Here is a 14,669-nt window from a genome sequence, read left to right as displayed (position 1 = left end):
ATGTTGTCTCCCATTACTTCACCTCAAGTATTCCACTTTGATCATTTCTTTGGAGGGAAATATTGCATATTTTGTGTGTTTGCCATATGAACAACTAATATGTATTTGACAAAAAGAGCATTAAACAAAAACCTAAAAAAGTAATAACAACAAAAACTAACAATCTAAGGACGAATCTAGAGATGTAATCGTTGAAAGTTTAAAAAAAATATATATACCACCATCATCAAGGCGAACATTTCCAATAACAACTAGCATACAATTTTTTAAATCCATTTGTGGAAACTAGAGATTTAAGCGTTGAAAAAAAATAAAAATTATAAATAAATATATACGGTATATATATATATATATATGTATATACAAAAGCAGTGAAGTTGGCACGTTGTGTAAATGGTAAATAAAAACAGAATACAATGACTTGCAAATCCTTTTCAACTTATATTCAATTGAATAGACTGCAAAGACAAGATATTTAACATTCAAACTGGAAAACTTGGAATTTGATGCCCGCAACATGTTTCAAAAAAGCTGGCAAGAGTGGCAAAAAAGACTGAGAAAGTTGAGGAATTCTCATCAAACACTTATTTGGAACATCCCACAGGTGAACAGGCTAATTGGGAACAGGTGGGTGCCATGATTTGGTATAAAAGCAGCTTCCATGAAATGCTCAGTCATTCACAAACAAGGATGGGGCGAGGGTCACCACTTTGTCAACAAATGCGTGAGCAAATTGCCCAACAGTTTAAGAACAACATTTCTTAATGAGCTATTGCAAGGAATTTAGGGATTTCACCATCTAAGGTCTGTAATATCATCAAAAGGGTTCAGAGAATCTGGAGAAATCACTGTACGTAACATTGAATGCCCGTGACCTTGGAACCTTCAGGCGGTACTGCATCAAAAAGCGACATCAGTGTGTAAAGGATATCACCACATGGGCTCAGGAACACTTCAGAAAACCACTGTCAGTAACTACAGTTCGTCGCTACATATGTAAGTGCAAGTTAAAACTCTACTATGCAAAGCAAAAGCTATTTATCAACAACACCCAGAAACGCCGCCGGCTTCGCTGGGCCCGAGCTCATCTAAGATGGACTGATGCAAAGTGTAAAAGTGTTCTGTGGTCTGACGAGTCCACATTTCAAATTGTTTTTGGAAACTGTGGACGTCGTGTCCTCCAGAAAAAAGACGAAAATAATCATCCGGATTGTTCTCGACACAAAGTGTAAAAGCCAGCATCTGTGATGGTATGGGGGTGTATTAGTGCCCAGGGCATGGGTAACTCACACATCTGTGAAGGCATCATTAATGCTGAAAGGTACATACAGGTTTTGGAACAACATATGTTGCCATCCAAGCAACGTTATCATGGACGCCCCTGCTTATTTCAGCAAGACAATGCCAAGCCACGTGTTACATCAACGTGGCTTCATAGTAAAAGAGTGCGGGTACTAGACTGGCCTGCCTGTAGTCCAGACCTGTCTCCCATTGAAAATGTGTGGCGCATTATGAAGCCTAAAATACCACAACGGAGACCCCCGGACTGTTGAACTTAAGCTGTACATCAAGCAAGAATGGGAAAGAATTCCATCTGAGAATCTTAAAAAATGTGTCTCCTCAGATCCCAAACGTTTACTGAGTGTTGTTAAAAGGAAAGGCCATGTAACACAGTGGTGAACATGCCCTTTCCCAACTACTTACCTGTCTACCATTGAAAATGTGTACGAATTACACAACGTGCCAACTTCACTGGTTTTGGGTTTTGTATATCCACACACAGAAATAAGCACTCGGAGGGGATAGCGGGCCGCTATGTGCGCAAAAGCACCATCATCAAGTGTTGGAATAATTATATATAAGTTATCACACAACTCTTATGCTTAAAGGCCGTTGCTCTAGTTATTATCTAATGTGCACTAGATGTACTTTTTCATTTCGTGCAAAGGCACATAACTTGTTAACGTCCACTGCAAGTTAGCAGTTGCCTCGCCGCAGATGTTTCTGTTTTTCAGCCTGCTAACAGCCAAGGACGGACCTCAAGTACCTCAACGAGCAGACAAAGCAGAGACAGGGCGAAATCACAATTGAATGAATGAATAATCACATATTGTGTCTACTGAGCTGCTTGCATAAGTTACACAAGCTGAGTGTGCAGCTCCATGCGTTCTCCTCATGAGCAAAATTGAACTCTGTCTCTGCCTGATTCCTGGCTTCTTGTTCTGTTTAATAGATAGTTCGGTGCTTAAACCTGACATCAAGACGAACATTTCCAATAACAACGAGCAAAACATTTTTTTTAATCCATTTGTGGAAACTCGCATCATTTAAATATGACTTGAGTTAAACACCACATTGACCCGCTGACATTGACATAAGGACACTTCCCCATCAAAGGTAATGAAGGAGCTAATCTCCCGCACTGACCAGACGAGCTGGAGAGGATCTGAAGTGTTTGCAGGAGCAGCAGCTTGATGGCGGGCTGCTCCTCCAGCGCCGCCATGGAGAGAAAGAGCGTCTGGGCCAGGTCGCTACGCTCCAGCAGCTGCAGCCTGTAGCCCGGAGACGTCGGCTGAGGCCCTGTGCACACACATCCACAAACACGGTACACTTGGTTTCACGCCAAATGGGTGCAAAGAAAAAACCTGATAAATGAGGGCAACACAACATTAGCTGCACTTGCACAGAAGGCTAGATTTGGCTTTTATCGGGTGTTCAGATTAGTCCTCTATCGCCATTTTATTTGCAGATTTTAAGGCAACAGATTTGTGAGGTATGCCGCATCTTGTGCAAGCGCTCCCAACGTTGTGCAGGATACAAACCACTACTGGCACTAATATCTAGACGAGATGATGGCAAACTGAGGAAACAAAAAGTGGTATACTGGAGATGAGAAGATGTCTAAACCAGGAAGAACGAGAGAGAAAGAGAGAGAGAGCCTAACTTAGCAAAAGTCTGTTGTAGGAGTTGAGAGTCCGACACTTTGGCTTGGCGGGCCGGTCCGTACCGTCGTGCGTCTGTTTGCTGAGAGCGGCGCAGGTGTAGAAGGACTTGACCGATTCGACTACTCGGTGCCTCACCTCGGCGTCTGGCACCCTCATCAGATAGCCTGCACGCACAAACACCAGGCCGGACGCTGTTAAGTCGTTCTGACGTCCGGCGTGTGGTCTGCGCGTACCCATGTGAGAGAGGAACTGTTTGACGTCCTGAGCGTAGATCAGCTCGTCGGACACCCTCTCCTTCAGGAAGGGGAGCCTGCGCAGGAAAGGAAGAACATTGCCTGTGATAATGCGAGTAGTCGTACAAACCCCGTTTCCATATGAGTTGGGAAATTGTGTTAGATGTAAATATAAACGGAATACAATGATTTGCAAATCATTTTCAACCCATAGTCAGTTGAATATGCTACAAAGACAACATATTTGATGTTCAAACTGATAAACATTTCTTTTTTTTTTGCAAATAATCATTAACTTTAGAATTTGATGCCAGCAACACGTGACAACGAAGTTGGGAAAGGTGGCAATAAATACTGATAAAGTTAATGGCTCACAATGCATTCAAGCATACAAAGAGACAAGTGCATGTGCACAAAAAGAGCAATGTGATTAGATTTGGTCACTTGTAGAGAATAGTGACTACCACTGCTGTCTGCAAGCCTGTAACAGTTAAGCATTGTGTTGCTGACATTGTGCTATTAGTGCACAAGATGTGGGGGGTAAACAATACTTGCTTGATAGTGTCTGCCGTCAGTAGCAGATAAATGTGTTTACTGCGGCACAATGTGGTGATTGACAGTTGGTCCTGAAATCTACTGACGACACAGAGCCACGGCCGAAAAGCGCAGTTCGCCTTGTCCTCGCTTCACAAAGTCTCTGCAGACTTTGGCTGCATCCTAGACATGTTTGAAAAAACAAAGTTAAATCGTTTGGCACTAAATGCATGTTGCACTTCAAATTTTGCAGCCTAACTACATCACAGATGTTTAAGCAATTTCTACACATTTTGGCCTAGATTAAGTGTTAAAACCGATGTGTTACAGTGCAGTATTTCTTCATTTCCATCACTATGTTGAGATTCAATAGAGTCACCAAGTGTGACTTCCATTTCGACAGTATTTTTCAAACTATAAGCTGAAACTTTCCTACGCTTTGAACCCTGCGACTTGTAAAATAGTGCAGCTAATTAAGGATTTTTCTACGCTAACAGCCATGTTTTGCATTCAACAAATATTTTTCATGACAATGTGTTACCGTTCGTGCAAAAGCCCCATCTTTTGGACTAGTACGCTCACTGCAGGTACTACGGGTTGAAAGCGTACTTTCCATTTCGTACCTTGAACCGGATGTATTCATTTATAGCGTTTCTAATCTTATGGATTCATTACTCTAAGCAACATTTGTAAGTTTTACAATATATCTAAAAACAATTCATACTTACTAAACCGTCCTATGTGTGATGGCTGTAGGAGTGTTTTCATGTATATTGGTACATGCTCTTGTATTGTAATCAAGCTGGCTTTGATAGCTTTAGCACATATGCTAACACTTTTGCAAGTCTCTGTGTTAGTATTAACTTACGATAGCATTCTTTTTGTAGCATCAAACACTTATTTGGAACATCGCATATGTGTGCAGGCTAATTGGGAACAGGTGGGTGCCATGATTGGGTATAAAAACAGCTTCCCAAAAAATGCTTTCACAAGAAAGGATGGGGCGAGGTACACCCTTTTGTCCACAACTGCGTGAGCAAATAGTCAAACAGTTTAAGAACAACGTTTCTCAAAGTGCAATTGCAAGAAATTTAGGGATTTCAACATCTACGGTCCGTAATATCATCAAAAGGTTCAGAGAATCTGGAGAAAGCACTCCACGTAAGCGGCATGGCCGGAAACCAACATTGAATGACCGTGACCTTCGACCCCTCTGACGGCACTGTATCAAAAACCGACATCAATCTCTAAAGGATATCACCACATGGGCTCAGGAACACTTCAGAAAACCACGGTCACTAAATACAGTTGGTCGCTACATCTGTATGTGCAAGTTAAAGCTCTACTATGCAAAGTGAGAGCCATTTATCAACAACATCCAGAAACACCGCCGGCTTCTCTGGGCCCGAGATCATCTAAGATGGACTGATACAAAGTGGAAAAGTGTTCTGTGGTCTGACGAGTCCACATTTCAAATTGTTTTTGGAAATATTCGACATCGTGTCATCCGGACCAAAGGGGAAGCGAACCATCCAGACTGTTATCGACGCAAAGTTCAAAAGCCAGCATCTGTGATGGTATGGGGGTGCATTAGTGCCCAAGGCATGGGTAATTTACACATCTGTGAAGGCACCATTAATGCTGAAAGGTACATACAGGTTTTGGAACAACATATGCTGCCATCTAAGCGTCGTCTTTTTCATGGACGCCCCTGCTTATTTCAGAAAGACAATGCCAAGCCACATTCAGCACGTGTTACAACAGCATGGCTTTGTAAAAAAAGAGTGCGGGTACTTTCCTGGTCCGCCTGCAGTCCAGACCTGTCTCCCATCGAAAATGTGTGGCGCATTATGAAGCGTAAAATACGACAGTGGAGACCCCGGACTGTTGAACGACTGAAGCTCTACATAAAACAAGAATGGGAAAGAATTCCACTTTCAAAGCTTTAACAATTAGTTTCCTCAGTTCCCAATCGTTTGTTGAGTGTTGTTAAAAGAAAAGGTGATGTAACACAGTGGTGAACATGCGCTTTCCCAACTACTTTGGCACGTGTTGCAGCCATGAAATTCTAAGTTTATTATTATTTGCAAACAAAAAATAAAGTTCATGAGTTTGAACATCAAATATCTTGTCTTTGTAGTGCATTCAATTGAATATGGGTTGAAAAGGATTTGCAAATCATTGTATTCCGTTTATATTTACATCTAACACATTCCCAACTCATATGGAAACGGGGTTTGTATATTTGAGGTCATTTAAGATCCTTTACTTGCATCCTCTTTGTATATAATTTAGTTTTGCATGTCTCATGACACATTATCTGTATGTAATATTGGCTGCATTTCAGATAGTTGTGTGCCATGTTGTTCCAGACCACAGCAAACATTACCTAGCTTGCCAAAAATTGTAATAAATCTATTAGAAGAAGACAGCCCACCGTGTCCTTTAACTTGGACACACACATCTATACCTTTGGCCATTAAAAGCCAGTAATTTCCAGGAGTTATCTCGCCTTCTGAGTAGCCTCTGATTTACTAATGGTTTCTAAAGTTGTAAAAATGTGTAGAATAAATATTACATTTCAACATTTCTGTCAACAAAGATTTGCTTCAGCCTGTGACTATCACATTTTGATAGTAGGCTATTATAGCTCATATAGACACTTACGTCATGTGTTGCCTTCATTATAAGACTTGTACACGGCTTTTCATTTTCTGCGGCTCCAGACAGATTTGTTTTTTATATTTTTGGTCCTCTTTCAACTATGGATGTCTGATAATATCAGACTGCCGATATCATCGTCCGATAAATGCTTTAAAATGTAATATCGGAAATTATCGGTTTCAAAAATATCGGTATCTTTTTTAAGAAGTAAAATTTATAACTTTTTTTAAAACGCCGCTGTGTACACGGACGTAGAGAGGAGTAAAAGAGCGCCAATAAACCTTAAAGGCTCTTCCTTTGCATGCCGGCCCAGTCACGTAATATCTACGGTTTTTCACACACACACACACACACACACACACACACACACACACACACACACACACACACACACACACACACACACACACACACACACACACACACACACACACACACACACACACACTTAGTCAACAGCCATACAGGTCACACTGAGGGTGGCCGTATAAACAACTTTAACACTGTTACAAATATGCGCCACACTGTGAACCCACCCCAAACAAGAAGGACAAACACATTTCGGTAGAACATCCGCACCGTAACACAACATAAACACAACAGAACAAATACCCAGAATCCCTTGCAGCTCTAACTCTTCCGGAACGCTACAATATACACTCCCCCGCTACCCCCTATCCCCCCTCCCACCTCAACCCCCCCCCCCCCCCAACCCCGCCCACCTCAACCTCCTCATGCTCTCTCAGGGAGAGCATGTCCCAAATTCCAAGCTGCTGTTTTGAGGCATGTTAAAAAAAATAATGCACTTTGTGACTTCAATAATAAATATGGCAGTGCCAAGTTGGCATTTTTTTCCATAACTTGAGTTGATTTATTTTAGAAAACCTTGTTACAGCGGGGGCATCACAACAAAATTAGGCATAATAATGTGTTAATTCCACGACTGTATATATCGGTATCGGTTGATATCGGAATCGGTAATTAAGAGTTGGACAATATTGGAATATCGTATATCGACAAAAAAGCCATTATCGGACATCTCTTTTTTCAACGTTTTGGGTTGCCGACCCCTGATTTAAGTTAAAATAATATAGCTCCGCCCCTTGATATCCCGATGACCGCTCCCTCAAACCCTTACCATCTGGTGATATATAGTACTAATGCAGTATTAACTTCACAAGTCGAGGTTTCCGACCTGCAAATCTGAAGCGCCTCGCACACAATGCTGGAATATTCAGGTTGGTCCTTGGCCTTCTCTGCACAGGCGTGCAGGATTCTGGTGATGCTGGCCAGCTCCCTCAGCAGCTTGACACGGTTAAGGGGCAAGGACATGCACGGTGGGGGAAAACGCTGACAGATGCGTCGGTAAACGAGCGTCTCGGGACTCTTTTTGTGTTCATGCTGCGTGAGAGCAAATCTATTTCCGTCGGTGCACCTTGGGAGCAGTCATGAGCAAAACCTGACAATCTGCAGGCGCTTCTCACACCTAAGAGCAAGGGTGTCCAAACGTTTTCCAGCAAGGGCTGCAGGCAGAAAAATTAATATATGCTCGGGGCCACTTTGATACGTTTTGTAAAGATGCCAAAAGCAATCTCAGCTAACTGAACAAAACACCTTAATTTTGTGTTTATAGGCAAAAAAATTCATTTGTGTAACAGCTAATAATATAATGCGTTAACACGCGAGCCCGGGATCCCAGGGGACGCAAACTTATTCCTAGCCCTTTTCTGCTCTGTCACTGATAATGATATGATTTCCCTCAACATTGCCAGTGCCCCTTGTGATGTGTAGCATTGTTTTGTAAATAAAGACATAGCACCAAAGCCTGGGGCCCCATACACAAGACTCCTAAAGGGCCCCCCATTCCACCCAAAACCCAATGTTGCCGCCCCATAAACACACAGTATGTAAGTTTATGTGCACTAAAAACTAATTATTGCATCGATTTGGTTGAAAGCAGTTTTTTTCAAACACATTTTTTAAGTTCTTGTTTTTTTTAAAGATGGGATTGTCACAGAGGTGTGGACTCGAGTCACATGACTTGGACTCGAGTCAGACTCGAGTCATGAATTTGATGACTTTAGACTCGACTTGACAAAATGTAAAAAGACTTGCAACTCGACTTAGACTTTAACATCAATGACTTGTGACTTCACTTGGACTTGAGCCTTTTGAATTGACATGACTTGACATGACTTGCTACTTTCCCCAAAACCCAAAGATGAAAAAGTTATTCGGGAGCGCTCCGTATTTTTCATTGTGTACTTGTCTATCAGCGTTGCGTGTGTCAGCTGGTGTGCTCTCAGTACAACAGCCAATCAAATTAGATCTACTTTGTTTTCATCACACAGCATTCATCCAATCAAATTGCAGGACAACCAACAAAGAAGACATGTCCAAACCACACGCCAGTGAACAAAAAATGATACCTAAAATAACTTTGTTTGGGTATAAAAATTACGAGGTGGTCAACATAAAACGGTTTGCAGTATGCAACACATGCGGTTCGAAAATTACTGATGGAGAGGCAACAACTTCCAACTTCGTCCGGCATTTGAAGTTGCACAAAGAACGGTAAGTTTTGAATGTAAGATAACGTTTATTGGCTAAGTAACGTGACTTTTATTTGCTGTGTAGTTAAATCAGTGAGGCTGTAAACTCACTGCTAACGTTATAACGTTATTGCAAACACGGGAATCTGTTGCAGTTCACTACCTTATTCATACTTTTTGTTCAGTGATTTTTTTAAGCAGGGTTACGTTAGTCAATATGTCACACGTAACGTTAGACGGCGGTCAGCAGCACCGCGTATTTTAGCCACCTAAAAAAAGACAAAAATAGTCAAATAAAGGTCAGTTAAAATGTATACTATATTATGAATATGTGTACCGTTTTAGCTAGCTTTCTGACATACTGTTGGTTGTTTACCTCAGTGGTCCCCAACCACCGGGCCGCGGCCCGGTACTGGTCCGTGGATCGATTGGTATCGGGCCGCACAAGAAATAATTTTTCTTTTTTTTCTTTGTTTAATTAAATCAACATAAAAAACACAAGATACACTTACAAGTAGTGCACCAACCCAAAACAACTCTCTCCCCCCTTTTGTTCTGGGCATTGAACATGAAGACTCTTCCTTCACTGTTCCGAGTGGCCATGAGAGTCTTGGCAGTGCCTGCCTCCAGTGCTCCAGTGGAGCGAGTTTTCAGCCATGGTGGCATCATACTACGCCCCCATCGTGCACAAATGACTGACAGACTCTTGGCTAATTTGGTCTTTTGCAAATGCAATGAAGCATAGGGCCCTGACATATAAAAAGTACAACTTTTTTGTTATGTTCACGTATATGTCATGTTTTTTCAATGTTAACACTTTTGTACAAATAAGTACATTTGCACTTTATTTTTCAATGTGTTTGTTCTGTAAAGGAATGAGTTAATGTTTAAAATGACTGGTTAATAGTGCTATTATAAAGTGCAATGTCAGCACAATTTTCTTTCCTGCAATTTAAAATGCACTTGTTTTAATAAATAAATACAGCGTTTGAAAAGCATACACAATCTGTGTTAATATATTAGTCTGTGGTTAAAAGGACTTGAAAGGACTCGAAACTCAAAATGCAGGACTTAGGACTTGACTTGAGACTTTCCAGTCTTGACTTTGGACTTGACTCGGGGCTTGCCTGTCTTGACTCGGGACTTGACTCGGACTTGAGGGCAAAGACTTGAGACTTACTTGTGACTTGCAAAACAATGACTTGGTCCCACCTCTGGATTGTCATGTCTGTGTAATCATGTTTTGTTTTAGTCATGTTTAGTTTTGTTTAGTTATTGGACTCTTTAGTTTCTAGCTTTTCACTCCCTTGTCTTGTTTCCATAGTTACCCATTAGTTTCACCTGTTCCACGTTTGGACTCATTGTGCACTCTTGTTTGTCACCATAGCAACCCACTAGTTTTCACCTGTCACGTCACGCACCTGTTTCACGTTTTGAGTCAAGCACCTGTTTTCACTAATCATGTCTGTAGTATTTAAGTTCATTGTTTTCAGTTTGTCTTTCTGGCGACATCCGGATTCATACCCCTGTCACACTCTGTTTACCTCTGCGTACTTCATGCCCTGTCCAAGTAAGTTTTTTCGATTCATGCCACAGTTAGCGACTTTTGTTCATGTCCTTAGTTTTTTGCCCACGTGCAAGTATTGGTTTCATTTGTCAAGTTTGTACTTCCGCCTTGTGCGCACCTTTAGTTTGTTCTTTTTGTTATAGTAAAATGAAATATGTCTTCACCTTCACGCCATGTCTGGTCCAAATATTCATTTGCACCACGGGAGAACAAACCACGCCATAGTCCAAGTCCTGACAGGGATTAACATATCTAGATCAGGGGTGCCCAAACATTTTGACTTGGGGGCTGCATTGGGCTAAAAAATGTGGCCAGGCGCCGAAATCAGACTGCATGTAAAGTAACATATGTATGTATGTATGTATATATATATATATATATATATAATATATATTTTTTTTTTAACACATATATACATACATATACACTGATATGCATGTACATATATATCACTGGATATTAAGAGTATGTAAAAGTCAGACTCCTACCATCTTTATTTCCGTTACGACCTCCTTAAAGTTTTGTAATCAAGCAGCTAAAATGTGCCGAACATTGATGCTTTTTTTCCCATCATGCACTATAATGGATGTAATTTTTTTAATTGTTTATGGTGTTTGGACGTTTTTTTTATCATCTCCACAAAGTTCAGTGAGCAGGTTGTGTTACTTGTGACCATGTGTGTTGACTTTTTGTATTAGTTGAATGTTTTTTTCTCCCTCATGACTAGGAAAGGTTGTTTGGTTTGGGTCTTATCAGTGAATGCTGTGCTGCTTGCATTCCAATGGACAATTCATGGACATTGACTCGATTTATTGACATTGTTTACAAGATGGTGGCAAATTACTAACAATCAGACCTTCAAGTATAATTAAAATTTATTTGAAAACACTCCACAGTGACATTCCTTTTTGAACTAATGACGACTCGCAGGCCAAATCAAAGACGCACTTGGCTCGCCGGCCGTGGTTTGGACACCCCTGGTCTAGATAAACCATCCTTAAATAAATAGGGTTTTAAAAAAAAAAAAATAATAATTTTTCCACAATAAATTGCCAACAAATACAATATAAAGTGGTAAGATTATACATTTAAATATTCACATTACCTGTCATTAATAACCTAAGTATGATTATCAATCTGTTAAGGTTTCCTTTACTTATGAGTGTAAAGTAGAAATATACATATGATCAGTTATAATATGAATCATAATTATCCATCTCTATCATTAGTATGATTGTATTATTATTAGTTTATCTCCAGGGAGATAGACTGTCTTTAAAAACAAGTGACACCTCTGTTTCTAACTTTAATCAAGGGTCCTTGAACGCACCAGTTATGGGCAATGAGATACAAAAACTGAAACTTGTACACAACTTTCTCCTATACTGCCACAAATAGATGTATTATGTTTTAACTCTCTTCTGTCACCTCATTTGTGTTCCAAAATGTTGGTGCTGTGTGTGAATGATGAAAGGTGAACTTTGACGACGTTATGACGTCTGTGTTAAGTGAAGCGTTCAATGCTAAGTTAGCCGCTATCCAGGTGGCGCAAACTTTCACCGCTATAATAATTTTATGTTAACATTTTTTTATAACTTACAAACATACAACTAAAAAAGCCAAGGGTCCGCTACAACATCTCCACAAGTAGTGGTCCGGTCCCTGATTGTAGCTGTGTGTCAGGAATGTTTGATAATTTATACTTTAATTATGTTAAATTTGTTATTTTGGACTAAAAATATACAGTGGAACCTTGATTCACAAACATAATTGGTTCTTGAACAGGGTTCAGTTTGTGTGATGAAGCACATTTCTCCGTAAGAAACAGTGTAAATATGAAAAATGGGTTTCAGCCTCGACAAAAGTCCATATTTTAGTAAAAGTTTGTACACTTTGAACTCAATATATAGTGCTATACAGTATTGTATATCAAACTAACATAACAAGGAGGTGATGGATTAACTATATCATTATTAACAAGCTAAAACAACAACGGCAAGCTGAACTGCAGCAACAAGCGTACAAGCAAACAGAAGTATTTTTGGTGCCCTCACAAATGATCAGAAATCCCAAACATCTTTAGATGTAATAACCATATTGGTACAATAATAAACGTTAAAAAAGTAAAATCCACTAACAGTAGATTAACATTGAAAAGGAGAGGAAGCAGCTCACAAGAGGGGAGGAACTCAGTGGCCTAGTGGTTAGAGATCGGTAGGTTGTGAGTTCAAGCCCCGGCCGAGTCATACCAAAGACTATAAAAATGGGACCCATTACCTCCCTGCTTGGCACTCAGCTTTAAGGGTTGGAATTGGGGGTTAAATCACCAAAAATTATTCCCGGGCGTGGCCACCGCTGCTGCTCACTGCTCCCCTCACCTCCCAGGGGGTGATCAAGGGTGATGGGTCGAATGCAGAGAATAATTCCGCCACACCTAGTGTGTGTGTAACAATCATTGGTACTTGAACTTTAAGAAGCACACAGAGAGACAGGGGCATATTTGCAAATAGAGGGATTCGTAAAATGAGATTCCACTGTAAATTATTGAACAATTTATTTCCCATACATTCATTTTAGTACACAACAAATTAAATTCAAGCATGATTACAAAAGCATAAAAACGTTTCGAACAAATAAAGTGTTTAATTATTTTTGCTTTGGTCCCCCTTTGTTTTTTTTTTCAATTTGTCGCACTTTTATTATTTCATTATTTTTATCTTGCAATTTTACTTTTTTTTCGAACCCTTTCACCGTATTTCTTTTGCACTATCTTGTTTAGCTTATGCATCATTTATGTTCTTTTTTTTTCTTTTCTCTATGCTTTTTAACCGGTAAAGCACTCTGGTCCAATTTTACAGTTGTTGTAAACGTGCAATATAAATAAAGTTGCCTTGTCTGCTTATTATTAATGAGTTCACTTTATTCTTACATTATTCTAGCGGGCTGACACAAATTGATAAAAACGACCCATGTGCCGCATTTTGGACACCCCTGCCTGAGCGAAACGACTGTGGGGGGAGACAGAAAACAGGGGAGTCGACGCTTGAGAAAGGATACAAAGCCATGGTGTCTTCTCCTGAGAACCTTCTTCAGCACAAAAATGTGCCTCTCCTGCATGTGTGCCTTAAAAAAGTCAAATAAAGCATGACTACCTTTAAAAAGTTGACAAAACATGGTCAAAAACACCATTATGACTTACTGTCAGTGGGTCTTCAAGGAGGCGGATCACCTTGTTGAGGTCCAGAGTTTTAAAACAGACCTGATGATGGATATATTTTCTGTATGATATTATGTCATTGCATACTTTTAATAACTTTTTTTTACTGGGCAAAATAAAATATTTGCAACTTGCCTGTGCACTACATGAATAAAGTTTGATTGATGTCATTAAAATATTACATACTCGTGCAGACTACAACCACAATAAATAAGATAAGGCATTAAATATAAGTCATCTGTAATGATTAAAAAACAAATGTCAATATAACTTTTTTTTACTGGGGAAAATAAAATATTTGCAACTTGCCTGTGCACTACATGAATAAAGTTTGATTGATTTCATTAAAATATTACATACTCGTGCAGGCTACAACCACAATAAATAAGATAAGGCATTAAATATAAGTCATCTGTAATGATTAAAAAATAAATGTCAATATAAGGGAAAAATAAGGTTACCTGCTCAACATGGTCTGTAACCCTTGGCCTGACAACAGCTACGTCCACTTTCCTCCTGTGTGCAACTCCACATGGATCCATTGTTTTCAGAAAGTGCAGCATTAGACTCCAGCCATTGTTTATTTACGCAAATCCCCTAAATGCAAGTGCTGTGGGTTAGTGTCAGTAAATGACCACGAACCGAATGGGTTATTCACCTAAAGACAACTTTTCAAGAATAAAAATAGCCTCGGTAAAAAGAAACTTTGAACGGTGAAGGTGAACATCTTCTCTCTTCTCTGTCAAAATGCTGCCTCCAGTCTGATGGTGCGTTCCCGTTCCTTTGGAAATCGAAACTTCCGGTTTCCCGCTTGGGGGGAGGGGGGTACCCGGACGCGGCGACCCACCAAAAATATACTTATTATTGACTGGTGTTGCGTAGCGTTGCCGTGTGTGGTCCACGACGTCACGCGCGTTTGCCGTTTTGCTCACAACGGACAATGACGTCAACGCCGTC

The 14,669-nt window shown here is 40.2% G+C and overlaps 1 protein-coding gene across 2 annotated transcripts in view; it reads right to left on the bottom strand.

Moving 5' to 3' along the window:
• LOC133577274 (cilia- and flagella-associated protein 69-like) overlaps window positions 1-14,583 on the bottom strand; it is a 51,314-nt gene extending 36,731 nt beyond the window's left edge. Inside the window, exons 1-8 of one of the 2 annotated variants that reach the window (XM_061930945.1) lie at window positions 14,371-14,583; window positions 14,174-14,309; window positions 13,695-13,754; window positions 13,553-13,618; window positions 7,572-7,681; window positions 3,179-3,255; window positions 3,008-3,109; window positions 2,428-2,580 (exon numbers count right to left, since the gene is read on the bottom strand). In XM_061930945.1, coding sequence (XP_061786929.1) covers window positions 2,428-2,580; window positions 3,008-3,109; window positions 3,179-3,255; window positions 7,572-7,681; window positions 13,553-13,618; window positions 13,695-13,754; window positions 14,174-14,275 — 670 coding nt within the window. In that variant the 5' untranslated portion in view covers window positions 14,276-14,309; window positions 14,371-14,583. Of the gene's footprint in view, window positions 1-2,427; window positions 2,581-3,007; window positions 3,110-3,178; window positions 3,256-7,571; window positions 7,682-13,552; window positions 13,619-13,694; window positions 13,755-14,173 lie in introns of both variants that reach the window. The other variant, XM_061930944.1, reaches the window with a different exon arrangement.
• Between the last annotated feature and the right edge of the window lie 86 nt (window positions 14,584-14,669).

The sequence above is a fragment of the Nerophis lumbriciformis genome, linkage group LG37 (genome assembly GCF_033978685.3).
Source record: "Nerophis lumbriciformis linkage group LG37, RoL_Nlum_v2.1, whole genome shotgun sequence".
NCBI lineage: Eukaryota > Metazoa > Chordata > Actinopteri > Syngnathiformes > Syngnathidae > Nerophis > Nerophis lumbriciformis.
This window is presented reverse-complemented; position numbering and strand designations above follow the sequence as displayed.